Here is a 21,684-nt window from a genome sequence, read left to right as displayed (position 1 = left end):
GAGACAGACACAGAGACAGACACAGAGAGACAGGAAAAGAAGGAACATAGAGTGAGAGCGAGAGGGAGAACGACGAGTGAGAACGAGAGAGCCACAGAGAGAGAGCCACAGAGAAAGAGAGAAAGAGAGAGAGAGAGAGAGGACGAGAGAGAGAGAGGAGAGACGAGAGAGAAGAGAGAGAGAGAGAGAGAGAGAGGAGAGAGAGAGAGAGAGAGAGAGAGAGAGAGAGAGAGAGAAAGAGAGCGAGTGAGTGAAGAAAGGATGGGGAGAAATTGGGAGATGAAGAATACGAGGAGGGAAACGTTTCTTACCGACGCATATTCACCCCATATTTTCGATGCGTATACGGCGTATAAGTTACATGGTCCCGTTTACATAGAAATGATGCATATGCAAGGAAACCAGAGATATGAATGATAATGATGTGCCGTGAAGAAATAAAAATGTGATTGTATTTTTTAGAACCCTGAGGCTGGCGACGGGGGCCAGTACAAGTGCACGTTGAAGAACAAGTATGGTGAAAGCAATGCAAATTTAGCCCTCAACTTTGCAGGTGAGATATCGTCGATTTATCGAAGATATACATTTCTGAGGCTAAGATAAATAATTAAGCTAAAAATTACGACATGCATTAATTATAACTGTTCGCTGCAATATCCTCTGCTATTTCTACACGTTGCTGTTATTTTGATGTCGAGTAACACAGTTTTGACACACGGATGACTGAATTTATGAATCGACTTCACTCGAATTGGTTAGCTTATTTCAGATTTTCAGCTAACTAAGAGCGAATATACCTAACTAGTGTAAGAATAGTATTTGTATTTACTTTATTCAAGGTAACGAAGAAAACTATTAAGGCAAACTATGAGCTTATGATATATTAAATAATATAAATGGTTGCAACATGCAATCAACTGTATCCATCAGAGAAGCAGTGTAGAATTCTACCCATCTATTCAATTTTATGTATTCATCCATCCACCCATCCATCCATGTACCCATTCGTCCATGTATTCATCTATCCAACCATCCATCCATCCATCTATCCATTCATACATCTATCCATCCATCCATCCATCCATCCATCCATCCATCCGTTCGTCCGTCCGTCGTCCGTCCGTCCGTCCGTCCGTCCGTCGTCCGTCCGTCTGTCCGTCCGTCCACCCGTCCGTCCATCCATCCACCCATCTATCCAACCAAGCATCTATTTATCCATATACATGGGATATACCGTAATATAGTCAAATAAACGTTATACCTCAGTGAACGCAATCAATCATAACGTAATTGAGTATCGTAACATTGTAATCCTCAGGCGAAACAAAGAAAGGACAGGCACCGACATTTGTACAGAAGCCCAAAATCATTCCTAAAGATGGTGGCAAGCTGATCATCATGGAAGTGGCATTGAAGGCGGATCCGGCGCCGGGTGTAATCTGGTTCCACAACGGTACTCTTGTACAGCTCGGAAACAGACTAAGCACGATCACGCGCCAGGATGGTGACGTGTACACAGTGCACCTAGAGATCAAGGTTTGCTATTACCACAGACGAGGACGTGACATTCAAAAATATCGCAATAAAAACAAAGTGATAAAAAACTGACATCATTTTCAGTAAGTGTGCGTGCGTGTAAATTCGTAGTCGTGTGCGGTAAAGGCACGGCGCTGCCTAGCATAACTTTGAAGCCAGGCCGCGGCGGTGCTGCCCTCTATACTTAACACTATTACGATGTTTTTTGTTGACAGGATCCGACTGCGGACGACAGCGGAACTTACAAGTGCAACGTTAAGAATGAGGTTGGCGAGAACAACGCTAACCTCACCCTGAACATCGCTGGTACGTGGGCCATAGAAACCACAGCCCGCCTGCCATCCTCATCTCTGTGGTCCTCATTTTAAAACCACCTTCATTTTTTAACAAATCGACTTCAAGGTTTGGGGAAGGACAAAACACCACTATTTACATCAAGGATATTAGGCACTAAACATGATATTATTCAATATAATATTATATATACATATATTATTCCGTTCATAACTGGCACATGGAAATGCATCAATTATTCTGTGCAACTATCTAAACACTAGCTGGCATAAACTAGTTTTATTTTCTATTTCTGTGTCTCACACCTAGATCTTAATATTTTTTTTATTCATTAGCTATTAATGCAAGGAACGCTGCCACAGATAGTTCACGTTACGTCACGTTTCCTTCCTGCCATCAGCCGAAGATAAGCCTGAGAGCCTCAGGGCACCAACTAAACGTTTAGTGATGTATTATACATCTGTAAAATATCGTAAGGGGCGGCGATAGACATAATAAGTGAAAAGTGGACTCTGGCTATCCACACATATCGGGTGATGCTGGAAAATCTGCGTTAAAAAATAGCGAGGGTGTCACTATGATATATCCAGCCTCGATTGTGTCAGTCCGTACGTGGACTCGTGTAGACGTGGTCTCTTCGTACGTGTTAGAAAAGCGCTGCGAAAATAAGCTCTTAGAAGCGATAAGGAAACCTCGTTCGTTCCTCTCATCAGGTGAAAAGAAGCCGGAAGGAACCAGGCCGACCTTCACCTCTAAGCCGAAGATCAGTCAGGACGACACCGGTCGCAACGTCACCGTCGATTGCGTTCTCAAGGCCAAGCCGCCGCCGACGATCACGTGGTACAAGGACAACGCCGTATTGGTCGAGAACAGGCGCGTACGCAGTCACATTACGCAGGACGGAGAGAACTACACTCTGCGGCTGACAATCAGCGTAAGCGTCATGGCGTCGTCTGCATGTGTATACTCATTGATCTTATTTAGCGAAGGGGCTTATTTATCAGACGGGGTATAAAAACAACAGACTATGTACTGATGCGAAATGAAGCTAGGGATGCCTATAAAATAATTACTTGTATATATATATATCAGGGGTTAATAATGACAAATATGCAATAAGACAATATAGACAAATATTAACAAATATGCAATAAGACAATATAGACAAATAATGACAATAATGTCATTATTAACCCCTGATATATATATATATATATATATATATATATATATATATATATATATGACATGCGTAATATGCTGAATATTATACAGCGTAACTACAGTTACTCGCATGTCTGATGTGATCTTCTATTTATGATCTTAATCGCATATATCGTATCTTAAAAGTTCCATACTCGTCTCCTGGATGATAACGCGAACGTTGGCATGTTCTATTACGCAGAATGTCATTGCCAGCGACACCGGCAAGTACAAGGCGAATGCGAAGAACGAGCTTGGCGAGACAAATGCGAACATCAATCTCAACTTTGAAGGGTATACAGTCACACTGCACATGTATCGCACTGATAACAGCGCTGCCTGATTATTGCTTGCTTTGTTTTAAGATTTCGCCTGGAAAAACATTTATCATGAAATTATTGTATTCTATCGTAGAATAATAGGCTAATATGTGGGAATATAAACGATTAATAATAATAATAATAATAATTACCCTCATAAATCACAAGAACATGGCTATATCGTAAATTATTTCGACGGAGTAGCATACTAACTACGATGTAACATGAATGGTCTTTTGCTGGACGACCAGTCCGCGCGTCGTGCGTAAAACACTGTGAATCTAGCGAACAAAGGAGCCATGCACAGATATAGTACACAGTACATGCAGCTCTTTGAAAGAGCGAATGTTGGTAACACGTGTCTATACATGTTTGCTTTCTCTTCCTACGATAGAGCACCAAAGGAACCTCCTCCCGTGTTTGATACGGAGCCCATCATCAGACAGAGGAGGAAAGGCAGAACCCTAATCATTGAGTGCGAGCTCCTGTCCCAGACAGAACCGAGACAGATCAACTGGTACCACGGAACGAGGTAGGAAGGGAGACGCGGCAGTGGACGCGTAACCGATCACAGAACATGGTCGGATTTAATACTACTACTACTACTACTACTACTACTACTACTACTACTACTACTACTACTACTACTACTACTACTACTACTAATAATAATAATGATAATAACGACGACGACGATTATGATGATGACGATGATGATGATGATGAGTATCGTAACATCGTAATCCGCATGGGAACCAAAGAAAAGACAGGCACCGACGTTTGTACAGAAGCCTAAAGTAACTCCTAATGACTGTGGCAAGCTAACCGTAACAAACCGCGACAATAAACCAACGACAATCACAACAGACATAGTCATAGTCAGACTTCACCGCACGTCTTCACTGTCTGCCATACGCATTGCAGGATGATACAGGTTGATAGCCGTCACAAAACAAACATTATCAAGCACCCGAAGGGAGAGGGTTACATCCTATCGCTGGAGCTGATAGATGTGGAGAAATCAGACAGCGGCATGTACAAGTGCGTCGTGAAGAACGAGTACGGACAGGCGGACACGAGCACCAACGTCAACGTCGAAGGTAGGCGGCCAATCTCACCTGTAATTACGATCACGAACACAAGCGCGCGCACGCACGCATACTCTCACAAACACGCATATACGCACGATTGCGCGCGCTCACACACACACACACGCACACACACACACACACACACACACTCACACACACACACACACAAACACACACACACACACGCACACACACACACATACGCACTCACGCACACACGCATACGCACATGCACGCACACGCACACGCACACGCACACGCACACGCACACGCACACGCACACGCATACACGCACGCGCGCACACACATACATGAACACAAACACGCACGCACATACACGCACACGCACACATCAACTGCATCTAGCCTGATAGTTATGATAACTATAGGGCAGTAATCATCGGAGCCCGGCAGGGATCTAGGTTATTTATTTTATCTGACTTGGTACGTATGTGTTTTCTCTTTCTCAGAGCCACAAGAACCAGATCCCGAGGAACCGGAAGAAGAAAAGTAAGCTCACACTTGGTATTAGAATTCGGATGTACCTGAATTCAAACACTAATATCAGTTTAACTGTAACGTGAGCTAAAATACGATATCCTTCAATTGACGCAAGTGGCAGTTATCGATTAGATATCTACCTATCTTACAACTCGCGAGAGATGTATCGTAAAATATTTTTTATTATATAGTAATATATGATTTACGAGTAGTACAGTCGTAAATATGGCAAATGACGATAAAATTACTTATACAATTACAATGTTGATAAATCACGCATATCAGTCTATAATCGCGGGGCCGTAAGACTTATATACATCCTAATGACGCATAGCTATACTTCGTACACGAGCCTGTCTCGACAACTGCTAAAACCGTACCGTCATTCTTTGTGTGATCTAGGACCGAGATCAAGATTGATGACAAAGTTAAGCCGTCATTCGCCACCAAGCTGCGCCCGCAGTCTGGCAAAGCCAGCGACTCCATCAACTTCATGGTATCGATCAAGGGCAATCCGGAGAAGGTCACGTGGTACAGGTACGAAATAAAGTCGCGGTAATGCGTGGCGGCAAGTGCTTTGTCACGTGCACGTCGCTGATCTACAACCTTTTTTCCTTGAATGACTGTTATATACTGGCTTGATCACACATAAAACATATTCGACATAAACGGTACAGGCTACGCACATATGAGCTCAGATGAGATGTTCCATTCTATCACGCTGTACTGCTCTCCTTGTCTCACACAGAAACGGCGTGGCAGTGAGGCCGTCCAAGAACTACAAGGTGTCGCAGAATGGCGAGGTATACCGTATGAGCATACAGGAAGCAAGCCCGTCCGACTCCGGCGAGTGGAAGTGCGAAGCCACCAATAAGAAGGGAACCGAGAGTACAACAGCTAAGCTTAACATAGAAGGTTGGTACGATATGATCGCATAGACGCTCGTGCATTAACTATCCTTGTCATCTACTGCTCCTGTGTCGCAATTGTGTCATGTTTCTACTGTTAAATTTCATTTATTAATAAGAAGCCCAAGATTAAATGAGTGAATAAATGAATAAACACACATACGCACGCACGCACTCACGCACACACGCATACGCACATGCACGCACACGCACACGCACACGCACACGCACACGCACACGCACACGCATACACGCACGCGCGCACACACATACATGAACACAAACACGCACGCACATACACGCACACGCACACATCAACTGCATCTAGCCTGATAGTTCTGATAACTATAGGGCAGTAATCATCGGAGCCCGGCAGGGATCTAGGTTATTTCCACCGCGCTCCTGTTTTCACGATATTTATTTTATCTGACTTGGTACGTATGTGTTTTCTATTTCTCAGAGCCACAAGAACCAGATCCCGAGGAACCGGAAGAAGAAAAGTAAGCTCACACTTGGTATTAGAATTCGGATGTACCTGAATTCAAACACTAATATCAGTTTAACTGTAACGTGAGCTAAAATACGATATCCTTCAATTGACGCAAGTGGCAGTTATCGATTAGATATCTACTTATCTTACAACTCGCGAGAGATGTATCGTAAAATATTTTTTATTATATAGTAATATATGATTTACGAGTAGTACAGTCGTAAATATGGCAAATGACGATAAAATTACTTATACAATTACAATGTTAATAAATCACGCATATCAGTCTATAATCGCGGGGCCGTAAGACTTATATACATCCTAATGACGCATAGCTATACTTCGTACACGAGCCTGTCTCGACAACTGCTAAAACCGTACCGTCATTCTTTGTGTGATCTAGGACCGAGATCAAGATTGATGACAAAGTTAAGCCGTCATTCGCCACCAAGCTGCGCCCGCAGTCTGGCAAAGCCGGCGACTCCATCAACTTCATGGTATCGATCAAGGGCAATCCGGAGAAGGTCACGTGGTACAGGTACGAAATGAAGTCGCGGTAATGCGTGGCGGCAAGTGCTTTGTCACGTGCACGTCGCTGATCTACAACCTTTTTTCCTTGAATGACTGTTATATACTGGCTTGATCACACATAAAACATATTCGACATAAACGGTACAGGCTACGCACATATGAGCTCAGATGAGATGTTCCATTCTATCACGCTGTACTGCTCTCCTTGTCTCACACAGAAACGGCGTGGCAGTGAGGCCGTCCAAGAACTACAAGGTGTCGCAGAATGGCGAGGTATACCGTATGAGCATACAGGAAGCAAGCCCGTCCGACTCCGGCGAGTGGAAGTGCGAAGCCACTAATAAGAAGGGAACCGAGAGTACAACAGCTAAGCTTAACATAGAAGGTTGGTACGATATGATCGCATAGACGCTCGTGCATTAACTATCCTTGTCATCTACTGCTCCTGTGTCGCAATTGTGTCATGTTTCTACTGTTAAATTTCATTTATTAATAAGAAGCCCAAGATTAAATGAGTGAATAAATGAATAAATTAATGAATGAATGAGCTAACTAACGAACACACGACAGAACGAACGAACGAACGACTGAATAAATGAATAAATGAATGAATGAATGAAGATAAGCAAGTAAATAACGCAAATAACTAAGCTGTTCTGTGTACCCGTGAAGAGAATTTTGGATTCAAGGTGTGACATATCAAGTTGTTGCTTACTCATGATAATTTAGCAAAGACGATAGTATAACGATACTAATTTTTATTTGTTCTTGTTTTAGAAGAGAAGAAGGACGAGGAACCAGAAATCATTGAGAAGGACGAAGAGGAGGTAAGTTATATATATAGAATCTGCTCTACCTGAAGTATAATGTCTACGCAATTACGAAACTATCGTATAATATAATTAATTTTAATTATAATTCATTTGTGCCTGTACGAATGTGAAATTCCCAATAATTTCATAAGCGAATACTCAAGAAACAATCGCATTGTAACGAAAATTGCATACTTGTTGCATATATACTCTGTGTAGCGGTTAGGTAATCTCGTCACGCGTTCCTCTTTCTAGAAACTTCTTTTTTATAAAAGTTTGTGCTTATAGTGTTAACTGACTTGGCATTACAGCTTATTTGTTTGCAACCAAAACCTATGATGTCTACGTCATAGAACCAACATGGCGACATGTGTGGGATATCAGGAAACATCTCAAACAAACGCCTGCACCCTAACGGTGGCATCTAATCATATTGCGCGAACGATAGGGGTAGTTGCAAACAAATAACCTATAATGGCAAATCTGTCAATCTACAGTTCTTTTATTTGCTATAAAAAAGCAACAACTTCTACCTTTTCTTTACCTTTCCTGTCAGCGTTGCGTGCATGAAACCTAGTGCCTATAGTAGATGGGAAATCTTTGAAAGAGGTTTATGACAAATGTTATGTTTACCTTTGCTCACTGTGTCTTTGTACGATACATGCCGCTGTACTGTTCAAATATCTACTAATATATATTTTACATGTCTTCTAATTTACGTGGAAATATCTAGTGATTATATATTGCGAATTTTGTACACAGCCAGATAATTTATTTATATTTAAGACTCTTACCTGTATAATACAGTATATGGAATGCATGCACATACGTATTGTATTATAAATTAGTCAACTATGCTCCATCTTCCAGGATTTCTAGTGAGATGAGCGCTTATATGTGTAAACCTGCAATGTAACTGTATGTTGAACGGATTATGTATATTTTATTTTGTAGAGTGTAGGTGACATTCTTTACTATACCCTATTCATAAAGTGCCCAATTCAATTGCTAGATTACACAACAGATACACGCGCCAGCTATCTATATGACCTGATGGTTTAAACTGGAAAATGCATTCACGATTTAATACCCTGATTTGTATGTTCTCGCTGCTGAAGCCACTGCTCTCGTTTAATCAAAAACAATATATAAGTATATCTGCATGTAAACTGCGGTTGAATTGGGCACGTAAATTAGAACACTGCACCGCGCAAAATTTTTCTTATAATGTTATCCAATAACGTAGCGACTGCTAATCATACCTAATTATGCATAACGTCACGTAAAATAATAGCGTGATTATTAAACGATTAAATAACTGACAATCAAATAATAACCAAAGCATCGTTATTGTTTTATTGGCTTTTATTTCTTCGTTTTAAGTCAAACATTTAGCGTAACGTGCTCCTGTAACACGGAGTTTGTTTGCCCGAGTAGAAAGCAAAGGTGCCAAAGAAGAAACCAGAAGAAAAGAAGAAACCAGAAGAAAAGAAGGAAGAGAAGCCAAAGGATGAGCCACAGGAGAAGCAAGAGGAGAAGACAGAACCGGCCAAAAAGAAGGTAGAGCAAAAGAAAGAGGAACCAAAACCGGCCGAAAAGCCTAAGGAGGAAGCTAAGAAAGTTGAGCCAAAACCCGCCGAAAAGCCCAAGGAGGAGCAACCGAAGGAAGAACCAAAGAAGGTAAACGAAAGACCCGATGTAAAAACGGCAGCAGAGCCACCAGCGCAAAAACAAACGACGGAGGTAAAAACAGTAGAGGAAGTACCGACGAAAGTTGGTTCGAAACCCGCTGCTGTACCACAGCAGAAACCAGACGATCAGGTTCGTTGCGGTCACTGACTCTCTCGTGTAGCAAGTCGTTCGTAGAGGAATAACCACCAGTTGACTGTGGAAGTGTCCGTCACTGTCTGTCTGTAGGTAACACTAAAGCACACGTGGAGTCCACATAGAATGAATAGAACCGTGTTCGAATCGACTGCATTCGAAGTTCGAACACAGTTAGGCTGAGAGGGTACACGTCTATGTCCCCCATGGTACTGCCGGAACGTACCCTGGGTACGGTCCGGTATACCGGAACGTACCCTGGTACTATCTAATATGCCGGACCGTACCTCGCCTACTCCACTAAGGAGTCTAGGGAATCGCCTACGCCTACTCCCTAACCCTAACCCTAACCCTAACCCTAACCCCTAACCCTAACCCTAACCCTAACTATATAATATAGTTACCAGGGTACGTTCCGGTATACCGGACCGTGCCCAGGGTACGTTCCGGCAGTACCCTGGGAGACATAGACCCTATGAGCCACAGGCAGCTGATAGGTCGAACTAATTTTAATAGGACGTATATTTATTGAGCAAACGACATTCGCCTGTTCTGTTAACGATAGGTTGACAAATGTCGGCTGCTCATGCTTTATAATTTCACTAATGTAAATTAAGAAGGTCAGGTTTTAAAATTACAACATTATCCTGATAACCGCAAAACGGTTAAATCTGCAGTTTTAAAACCTACCGTATCATTATATTGTAAAATTTTTCGAGTTAGCAAATCTCTGTCATGCATGCCCTATATATCACGACGCGTTAGTATTTTACATTGTAAACAAAAAAACACTACTTGTTTAGATGTTGATACCTAATAATTTATGTATGTAAATATAAAAAGTAATATTCTCATGCCCTGGTTAATTTGTTAAAATGAAATGTGCAATAACAAAAATAGGCAAGACTAGGTATATGTTTCTAGCTTTATTTATTTTTGGAAATACATGTCTACGTGTAGGCGTGTGTATGCTACGTAAAATGTAGTTAGACATTATATAGCTGAAACTACATGCACCCTTAGTATAAATGCACCCTTAGTAATTGCACGCGTGTTTATGTATTCCATTTGCATTTCACCAAGAGAATAGATTATGAACCTGCTAAGTGTCTGGTGTTCTTTATAACGGTGATTATGATTGTCATATATGCTGATTTTAAATCTGCATGATTATGCTTAAAATGAAACACACTAGATCTGTCAGGTGTTGTGACTTATTAGAAAACGAATCTATGGAAAATAGATAAAACTATCAAAATGTTAGTTTTTTAACGTAATTAACCTAGAAAGTGATGGGGCACCAGGTTTGCCACTTAATGTGATAATAAACAAATGGTGATCACTCTAAAGGGCAATCACGGAATATAGATTCTTATGCCGATAAGATTCAACGCGTGTATGTATACAGTTACAGACGTAGGTCATGGTTATAACACTGAAGGTATATAGGGAACCTTAGCATGTGATTTTCTCATAACTTCTCCGATGCTAACAGTAAATATTGAATACTCATAGGGAGCAGCGGAGCACGATGAAGAGGAAGAAGAAGTGAGCCCGGGAGCCGATAAGACAAAGAAGAAGGTAATTTCACATGAAGTAATTTTCACGCATCCAAGATTTTTACGACTTCTGCTCGATAGTAACATGGATGCTATATTTTAAAAATATTCACAAATTAAAAGGAATTACCAACACACTGCTACACAGATAGACTGTGATTTAATTGGAGAGTATTACAATCATGAATTTATCATTTAAAATAATTGGAACTAATTAGTTTGGAATTATTGCTGACATTTAAAATCGAATACGGCGTAAAATATTCAATGTATCGCACTAAAAAGGTAATTAAAAAGAAAAAGAAGGTGCCAAAGAAGGGAGAACACGAGGAAGAGCCGGAGCCAGAGAAGAAGCCAGCGGCCGGCGAAGCGGAAGGTCTTCCTAAACGTAAGTTTATTTTTCCTGAACTGTGAACTCATTTATATCCATATTATTATATATTATTATTATTATTATATTATATTGTTATTATTATTATTATATTATTTTATTATATTATAATATTATTATTATAATATTATTTATATTTTTATGTGTTACTCATGAATATCCATGTCTACGCACGCGCGTGCTCGCTCGATAGTCGCTCGTTTGTTACTTGTCGGAATATTGGAATTATAGTGGAATGCGTGAATTCAAACCCAACTAATTCTTTCGTGTAATAGTTCATGGTTTTCTTTACTTGTCTCTCCGTTCATTCACACCTCCATTTTCCTATATTATACCAATATACACTATTTTTCCCGCCGTGACCTCCCCGCCACCTATCCATTACACATGTCCAAATCGAGTCATAAATTCGCGTAAGCATTCGCGACACTCCCCACAACAAAGTTATAGCATTAGACGTGTGTGTGTACACCGCCACAGACAATTTCTCACACCAACAGTCAGTCAATAAGCAGTCCCTTATCAATTTTTCTCGTAATTAATAGTTTCGGACTCACTAAGAAGCCCTTTCTTGAAGGTGACATCATGAAAGGAAGACACGGCAAGGATTCTTCTGCTGCTGCTTCTTCCTCCACTACATCCTCCTTATCCTCGTCTTCCTCTTCTTCTTCTTCTTCTTCTCCTTCTTTCTCTTCCTTTTCTTCTTTTTCTTCTTCTTCTTCTTCTTCTTCTTCTTCTTCTTCTTCTTCTTCTTCTTCTTCTTCTTCTTCTTCTTCTTCTTCTTCCTCTTCTTCTTCTTCTTCACGTCGGTGGCGAGTTCTGCGTTGCCAGCTGCTGTAGAAATTGCCTCCGCGCCTTTTCCAGCTCCCCTTGCTGAGTCTGCTCTCCGACGACTCCCACGCCCCCCGCAGTTTAAAACTGACGCTAATGGGCCTACTGTGTATGTCAGCATTGACATAGATGGAAGTGCATCGATTCCACTCGGAAGTCGTCTTGTTAAAATCCAGCCCAAACGAGAATGGACAAGAAATAAGCCCGGGTCAATCTGTTTCCTGTCCATATTGTCTGTGAATAGTTCAAGGTAATAATCACTTCCCACAAGACAATCTATGACCAAATTTCCACGAACAGTAGGAAGCGAGTGAACTAAATAAAATTTGTCACGGACTTTCTCTTGCACATAATCCGGAACGGGTGCTCTCTGTATAATTCCTCTTATTTCTGGGACCACATGAACTTTCATGTTAAACGTACTGCCATTTTCCAGTTTGATTTTTATCTCAGCTTGTTTTGTAGCAACCGTGTTAGGTCTAGCCGAACTGAATGTAAACACATTTAGTGTCCCGGATTCGAGCGTCTTCAAATGCAACTTATCAGCAAGACGACTACCACTATCGAACAGAATTTTCCCTGTTGCTTTGGTGTCTGTTGACCTATTTCTGAAAGCAGTTTGTGCAGTCTGCATCAATACTTGTTCACCTGCTGCCATTAAACCGTTCTCGCTTGGTGATACCATAGGTCCTGTCTCTTCTATAGCTGCCTGTGCACTTTTGTGATGTTGCCCCATTTGTTGACAATAAACACACATTTTCTTATTGCGACAATCTCTGCTAACATAATTCAATCTGAGACACGAGTAGCATCGTCCTTTGATTTGCTCCTTTCTCATATTGATGGTAAGATACTGTTGACACTGATCACTCCAATGTTTCTTTTCACAAAATACACAAGTCTATGATCTATTTTTGTTCGTGTTCATCGGTGAAGCTAGAAGTACTTCAGTTGTACATTTAACACTATGACTGTCACTGCCTTCATCATATTCACATGGTCCTTGTCGCGCGAATTTGTGAGTGCTTGCGTACGTGCGTGTATGCGTGCGTGCGTGCGTGCGTGCGTGCGTGCGTACGTGCGTGCGTGCGTCTCTTTGCGAGTGCTAGCGTGTTCTTGTGGGGGTGGGGCGAGCGCGCGTGTGCGCAAACATCGAAATTTGTTATAAGTTATACTTTTGTTTTTAACAGTTAAGAAAAGAACACCAGCACCGAAAAAGGAACCCGAACACCACGAGTTGTTTACTGATTTTACAAAGGTAGGGTATAATATAGGATATATATAAATGTATTACTAGTCAGCTAGTTATATACCTAATCGTATCATATCAAGCGTAAGATTAAATGCGAATAGCATAATAATATAATTTGTGTAATCACCGATGTGTAGCAGTTAAAATTAGCTTTTTTTATTATTCGTCACATCTAATTTATTTAAAAAGAGACAATTATAAATATTGGGATGTGTTGTTCTATATTGCAACATTTAATTTACTTCCTTGTTTTATATTTCCAGTATTATTGTTTATGTTCTCGAGTTTATCTGTGTGTGTATACATATATAAATAGTTTCATCTAAGTCGTTAGCATCTCTAATAGCAAATTCATTCACTCCTCAGTCATTCCATTTTCCATGCGACATAACACGTGTCAATACTCTGCGCAGATTTATATGTACGCTGATGATTTCTATCTGTGGCTGATATAGCATCTACAAATATGGTATGATGGAACCATATGCCATTTATGTACGATTTACAGTTACGCACGTTATATGCTGCCTTGGTGTTGATGACTGTTTCTGTGTTTTCCACGTGATTGAACCCATTGTATAACGAAATCTCGTCAAAGCAAACGTGATAACATTGAAGGTAAAATTGAAGAAAGCAAAAACAAAAAAGCGGGAAGTTGAAACCATGCACTTAGAAGAGGTGAAACTGATTGGTCATGACAAGAGGCCCAGCATTGCCGAAGGAGCGGTAGGAACAACGGGAGATTCAAGCTCAACTGAGTTTCATATGCCTAGTCGAGGCCCGAAGGATGACAGAGAGAGGGTATTGATGGATGCCCCCAGTGCTTGCCGATACCTATCTGTTCGCTGTAGTTGCACAGCCTTCGCGGTAGAGGTCGCTTTGATATTCATATTCTGCTTTCTTCATGCGCTCGCACCACTGATCTCTATTATACTAACTTAGTATAGTAGAGATTAGTGGCTCGCACACGTTGCTTCGCTAACATCTCATACCATTGCTATAGCGTTGCTCTTTATTCTTCGTACTGCAGCGTTACTTTCATTTCTGCAAGACATTCGCACATGATTCATTTCTACTTATACATTCTTTTCATATTATAGCTATTACCTGACGTTTCATTCATTTTGAATATATATATATATATATATATATATGCGTGAATCCAACCAACTAATCTTCGTGTAATAGCTTACAGTTCGACTACCCTCCTCATTCACAACTGGTACTAGGATATGATAGTAACAGGATCCGCTGTATAATGGGTATACGCGTATAGTAATAGTAACGTACAATACATGGCATAGGTATCAGGTATAGGATAGCGTACAAGTACAAGAGTAAAGGTATATGGCAAATCCCAAATTCTCATAAACCAATATAACACTATTTCCCGCCGTACCTCCCGCGCCCACTATTACCATTACACAAATCACAGAATAATTCATAAATCCGCGTAAGCCATCGCGACACACACACGGATACCCGAACAACAAAGTAAGCATAGAACGTGGGGATAACACCGCGCGTACAGTACACAATCCACACCAACAGCAGTCAATAAGCTATACCTATCATTCCCGGATAATAGGACTCCACAAGAACCCATCTGAAGGGACATCAAGAAAGGAAGACAGCGAGACAAGATCTTCCGCGGGGCTGCCGTCTTCCTCACTACACCTCCATAATCCTTCGTCCTCCCCGCTCTAATAGCGTCGTTTTTGCATACTCTCGACACCTTACTTCTTACGTTTTCCTCTTTTCCATTACACTCTCTGCAAGCTCTTGCTTTCTCTCTTTCCCTTCTTCTTCTCTTTCAGACTATTACGAGATGGCGATTTCTCGCGTTATAAGCCCAGCTGCCGTTGATAGGAAACCGGAACCAATACCGCAGCCGTAATATCCAGCGATACGCCATTGTACTAAGATCCGCTCCCGACCGACTCCAACGACCACAGCCACGCAGTTAAAACTAGTAGACAACGGTATACTAAGGCCATACTATGGTAGTAATGTCAACATGGGGACAAGATGGAGAATATGGCAGATCGAGAGACTACACTCGAATCGTCGCCGTAGTAAGATCCAGCCCAAACGAAATGAACAAGCAAAATAAGGCGTAATCACGTATTAAGGTACAACATCTTTCCGTTCCATCCATTGTCCTGGAAAGGTCACAAGTAGTAAATAATCAACTTCCGCACACTGTAACAGACAATCATACCGAAATTTCCACGAACAAGTAGGAAACAGTGGAACCACAAATAAAATTGTCAGCGCGGCACGGAAACTTCTCTGCAACAAAGACGCTAAACGTCAACCGAATGCCTCGTATAGACACTCCCATTGCGGGAGAACGGAAGGGGGGTGCAGAACACCGCGAGGGCATTATCCCCCCGTACGACCGCCATTATATCAGCAAGACGAACTTACAAAATAATAACTCGTAAGCCTTCGATTATCAGACCGGCATCAATTCCAATTAGAGCTCACCGCGCAAGAGCCGAGAAAAATCACTAGTTTGTGACAACGATGTCAGCAGCCGAACGAATTAAAACCACATTTAGTGTCCCGGATCGAAGCCTTTTTCAATCAACTTATCAGTAGCCAAAGAGCCACCGCAACAATCTCCAACACGCAACACGAATTAACCGCGTCCAATTTGCCAGTTTTGGCGTGCTCCGTTTCGGAGAACACGTATTTTTCGAACCACCAGCTTTCGAATGCAGCTCCGCACATCAACACATGCAACTTCCAGGAATTCACAAAGGGCCATTCAGGATCTGCTGGGCCCACATATTAAACCCGCGGCTCTCGCTCGCTTACAACACCCCCTACACTACGGTCCTGCCGCTCTTTCTAACACCGCTCCCCTAACACATCGCGATGTGCCCCTCTGCGCAAACGCGCATAAGATATCGACACCAATGTGAACCCACAACATCATCTCATTAGTGCCAAACCTGGCAACATAAACAATCTGGAGAGCACAATCGATAATGCAACCGGGCCTGCTGAAATTGCGCCATAACACACACAGATTGATGAAAATACGCACCACGATTCGACAAACCAAGCACCGACGAAAAAAACGTGTCGGCAGCGCACCGGGAATCACACGGCCGCGCTGTACAAGCAAACACTCACAACCACCGATAATCTATCTAACACAAAAATATCACAAAACAGTGCCCTACATTCTGTTCCGTTCACATAATTGCCAGAGCTGAAACAAAAGGGACTCACGCATCTTCAATGTGACATCGTGCCTATACACTTAATGCTAGACTTGGCGTCACCCTTTAATTGGCAGGCCTGTTTCATCATAACACATGCTCCTGTCGCGCGAATGTGAGTGCTTGCGACACCAGACGAGCGATAAATTCGTGCGTAGCGACATTAAGAGAAACGACAGCCGCCTGCTTAAATTCTCTACATAACAGATGCGCGCTAGCGCTGTCGCGTCGTGAGTCTGCGAGCTGCCTGAGCTGGGCGTGCAGCATGTCGGCGACGGCGCGTGTCAGTCTGCGCGAGCGCGAAAGCCACCGAGCGCGTGCAATCGATTCTGTTACGTGTACAAGTCGACGTCTGACAGCTCAATACTCGCATCAGTCCTGGGTCTCTGAATACATAATCGGTACGAATACAAAAATATCTGGACAGTCCAGCTTTGGTGCACGCCACAGGGTACTATGCAATAGACATCTACCACCACACTCGACAAATGTGTGCGATTCACGTCACAGCAGCTCGAAAAAGACCCCGAATAACACAACCATGAGAATACTGCACAGCTATGATACTTAGATTCACACTGTAACCTAAAAGGGCAGGGTGCACTTGATCGAACGGCAGAGATAGAAGGATTAAGGAGCTAAAGCAACACAAAAAAAGTCACACACCACTAGTCAGAACACGCCCACCACCCTATTATATACCTAAATCGATCATACAGCGTCAAGATAAAATGCGAAAGCATAATACAATAATCTGTTAACACGCTGATGGTACAAAAATACTGTTTTACTATTCGCACATTCTAATTATTAAAAAGAGACAATAAAATATCGCGAATGTGTTCTCATATGCACAGTAATATACTTCCATTGTTTATATTCCAGATATTATGTTCCACGAGTTACTTGGCTGTGATGAAATATAGATAGTTCACATTCTAAAGTCGGAGCAAATCTCAATAAGCAAAGTCATCACTCCTCAGTCATTCTCATTCCATCGACATACACACACCATTGTAAAACTCGCACGTACACGCCACAGCGATACAGACTCGAAGAAAAGTATACATCGAGCGAGCAGGACTGATATAGCGCATGGAACCGGTACTATATACAAACGCTAAGTAGGAAAACACACAATAATCCGACCATTTACTACAACTTAGCACACAGAGCGTACGCCCCGACGCCTCAGTATACAAAGCTGCAAAGCAAAACCGTGTATAATCGTACACACACATGAATCTGCAAGTGTCGCGTGCTTTAAGGTCATATAGATAGAGCCGGTTGTTGTTTGATCCACTTGCGCTAATGTAACACAAGTGTGGACATAGGCGAGCAAATGACTAAATATATAGATAAATTAAAGTTCATTCGTCTAAATAGCCAGTACGGCGTCATAACATTGAAGAAAGCATATATCGAAAAAGAAACAAAACAACATCACAACAAAAAGCACGCGAAGCTTGAAACCATGCAACACATTAGCAAAGAGGCAGAAAGAGCATAGAATGTTGAAATCAGAGAAAAAAAAAAAAAAAGAACACGAAATAGAAAAGAAAGCGCGAGCCGCCCAGACATTTGCGCGGAAGAGCGGTAGTAAGCAAATCGTCAGGAAAGTCGAGTATCCGAAGCCTGGAATGCAATCAATTGCCTAGACGCACGAGTCCGGAAGGATTGACAAGAGAGAAGGTATGAGATGATCCCCCAGCTTGCCGATACAGTACTTTCGCGCTCTGCTTCCAATAGTCTGGCATCCAGACCTTACGACGCGCGAGTTCCAACGAAGAGCGGTGCGACCGCATATCTCAGTATTCGCTTTCTTCAGCCTCCGCACAACTGAGCTCTATTATACAACTAATAGTAGAGATAGGGCCGCACGACCTGCCTGTCGCTAAAAACACATAACATAGCCTAATACGAGCCGTGTGCGCGTCTTCACTAATCTCACGACGACCACCGTAAACTTGCGCTACTGCCATCAATTCAGAACATAGACATCCGCGACACACCCACATATCTACAAAAAACTCATTCTTTCAATATAGCCTATTACTGACGATTCATTAATTTTCGAATAAAACAATATATAATAATAGACTATGGGATATATACTTTTATTAACGAAATAATAAAACGTCCTTAAAGAGGAGAAATCACAAATGACAATTATATATAGGGTACTATAAGACGTAGCGATAAAAATACAATAAAGAACAATAACACTAAACATTTCGAGAACATTATCTGATTTGATATACTTGACATTAATCAATTTAATATAGTGTACGACACGTTTCATAAACGCGACCCCGCCGTAATAATAATGCCGCATAGCGCATTTAAATGTGACGCATTAGTCTAGGCTTTATACGAAAATAATCCCCAGTCTAACACGCCAATGAATGGCGCAGTACGTTCCGCTGTCGCGAGAGCTCGCTAATCTTTTAAATTATGAACACGTTCGTGCGAAACGCGCTGGAACGAGAATTGCTGGATCGCCGTGGTCAACACGACGCTGTGCCACCAGCACGCACTCGTCGATGCCGAAGATCTCTATTGAACTAGCTTCCACGTACATTAACTATAAGCATGCAATATAGCCCTTATATATACTATACTAAGGCATCTGGCAGCCACGCGTTATGTTCCAACACATTGGAACGTTCGCCAGGCCTGATACCGGGTTACGCTTAAAATCAAAGAGTGCTCGCACCGCTGCTCGGCGAGAAAAGAATTTTAAAGTAATTCACGTGGAAGAGGCGAAAGATGTAGTTGCACATATAGTTCGCAGAGTTCTAAAAAATAAATAAAACCGCAGCCAACGTCTACAATAGAGACGTCAACGAACTGAAGTGGTCAACCACCCAACCAGCAACGTCAACGCACAGCCACTAATGGACCGCAACACAGCCAACCACCGTTTCCACAACAGGAACCACCGGCCAACCACCGCAACACACCAGTCACCCAACCGGTCAACCAGTATTATTTATATAACTAATAGTTATCACTATACAACAAACACGTCAACGTAATAATAATAGAACTATTATTTGTTTCCATACGGCGGGAGCCAGTTGCAGACCCCTTGAGTCAAATACTAATATAACCTGTCAAACATTAACCGTATCAACCATAACCCCTAAGCTATATAAATATAAACACTCATAATACGCACCGGTCATACGTAACGGTCTCTCGTACGTAATTCAGTAGGTAAGCATTAGCGCATCACAAAATTATATCAGCAGCCACACAGGAATGACCACGCAACACTCTCTGATCATAAACCTGCATTGTGTGTCATCTCCATATACAACCCACACATTGAAAGCGCAACCATGAACTCAGCACACCCAAGTGAACGCACCGTCAACACATTATCTACTCTAACGCATGTCGCTATGAGCATATTTCCACAGTATGAATCATCCGCCGACTCAAACACATAGTGACAAAATCACATACCAATCAGGATACTAACTGTCACTTGCTCAATGTCTAATGCAACGTGGGATACTCAGGGTCAAAAGCAGCAGCAACGAACACCCTGCAACGCAGCGCAACACGAACCGGCAACACCGACTGCTGCAAGTGGTCAGTATTCAGCTATATCAACGCAACACAATCTTATTCCATCACGATCTGCAAGTTGCAGAAGGCAAGGCACAGAGACCAGCGAATCGATAACACACAGATCAAGGAAGAGCAGCAAGAACCGAGGACCAGGACGATGCACATCGCACACAAAACCAGAGCGCTAAAAGCACCGATGCAAAGGCAAGAAAGCACTGGCAGAAAAAGGAGAAGAGAGAAGCAAGCTCCAGGGACTTTAAACGTAATGAACAATGCGATGCTGAATTAAAAATGACAATATTAACATGTACACAGTAAATGCCAAAATCCTACATTGGCGAACAAAATGCTACAATTCTCCGTCATCTTTGAAGAAAGAGAAATGATAACTATTTACGTATTTTCGGAAGCACTGAACCCTTAGCGTAAGTGGAACAGCATCACAACCGCATAGCGAAACGTTATCTTGTCAATACACACACGAACAGCAACGCGCAGATGCGAGATAGGTGTTGTGTTATACCATAGGCAACATATCCGAGTAGGTCCGCGACGAAGGGATCCAAGGAAAAAGTAATCACGGTACCCCACACGCAGAACTCGCGTAATATTCTCTAAGCGATAGATCCACGTTGATTGCTGGAGAAAAAGAAGAGAGGACACGTAAGGGAGACACGCCTACGAAAGAATAAGCCTACTACTCAAGCGAAGGAACCATGCCCAGTTCGTGTGTAGACGTGTGTATGCCTGCCATGACACCGCAACCGGCTGATTTGAATAGCAATAATAGGATAGATCAGTAAACATGTAAACGCCATTATAAGGTTAAGGTCCTATGTCAATACCGTTTGAAATGCGTTGAAATTTAGAGTCATAAATCTTGTCATCGCACTCCCCCGTTTATTAACAACACTTGTGTTAGTCCGGAACTAACTCTATTAGAACAACCGCTAAGGATTTTAAACAAACATTAAACTCCGTCGTGGGCGTTATATAAATAACTAATCGCGAAACCGCGCGTACATGTACTTTTATGAAAGCACTTCACATTCATGAGTCTACATAAGACACAACAATACTACGAACACACACCCACAAGCCACACACACCAACACCCACACCGGGCACAAACACACACTTACACAACACACACACTATCACACAAACCGCGCGCACACACACACACACGCACACACACACACCACAACACCCACACATACACACACACACACACACATGACGATTGCACACACACATCACGACCACACGACCCACACAAAGACAGCACACAAAAGCAACACACAATACAAATAATATATCGTGTGTATG

At 42.1% G+C, this 21,684-nt stretch overlaps 1 protein-coding gene across 1 annotated transcript in view; it reads left to right on the top strand.

The window, feature by feature from the left end:
- Window positions 1-21,684, top strand: part of LOC106807761 (twitchin-like) — a gene marked incomplete at its 3' end in the record, with an annotated part of 171,136 nt that overhangs the window by 48,253 nt on the left and 101,199 nt on the right. The window contains 19 exon segments of the mRNA XM_014810212.1: window positions 463-553; window positions 1,319-1,536; window positions 1,752-1,842; window positions 2,544-2,764; window positions 3,236-3,327; window positions 3,748-3,885; window positions 4,278-4,453; window positions 4,915-4,954; window positions 5,348-5,482; window positions 5,694-5,860; window positions 6,314-6,353; window positions 6,747-6,881; window positions 7,093-7,259; window positions 7,652-7,701; window positions 9,124-9,507; window positions 11,026-11,091; window positions 11,355-11,457; window positions 13,482-13,549; window positions 14,162-14,344. Coding sequence (XP_014665698.1) covers window positions 463-553; window positions 1,319-1,536; window positions 1,752-1,842; window positions 2,544-2,764; window positions 3,236-3,327; window positions 3,748-3,885; window positions 4,278-4,453; window positions 4,915-4,954; window positions 5,348-5,482; window positions 5,694-5,860; window positions 6,314-6,353; window positions 6,747-6,881; window positions 7,093-7,259; window positions 7,652-7,701; window positions 9,124-9,507; window positions 11,026-11,091; window positions 11,355-11,457; window positions 13,482-13,549; window positions 14,162-14,344 — 2,565 coding nt within the window.

The sequence above is a fragment of the Priapulus caudatus genome, unplaced genomic scaffold, assembly GCF_000485595.1.
Source record: "Priapulus caudatus unplaced genomic scaffold, Priapulus_caudatus-5.0.1 Scaffold233, whole genome shotgun sequence".
Lineage (NCBI taxonomy): Eukaryota > Metazoa > Priapulida > Priapulimorpha > Priapulimorphida > Priapulidae > Priapulus > Priapulus caudatus.
The sequence above is the reverse complement of the archived record's forward strand: the minus strand, read 5'-3'. Positions and strand labels throughout refer to the sequence as shown.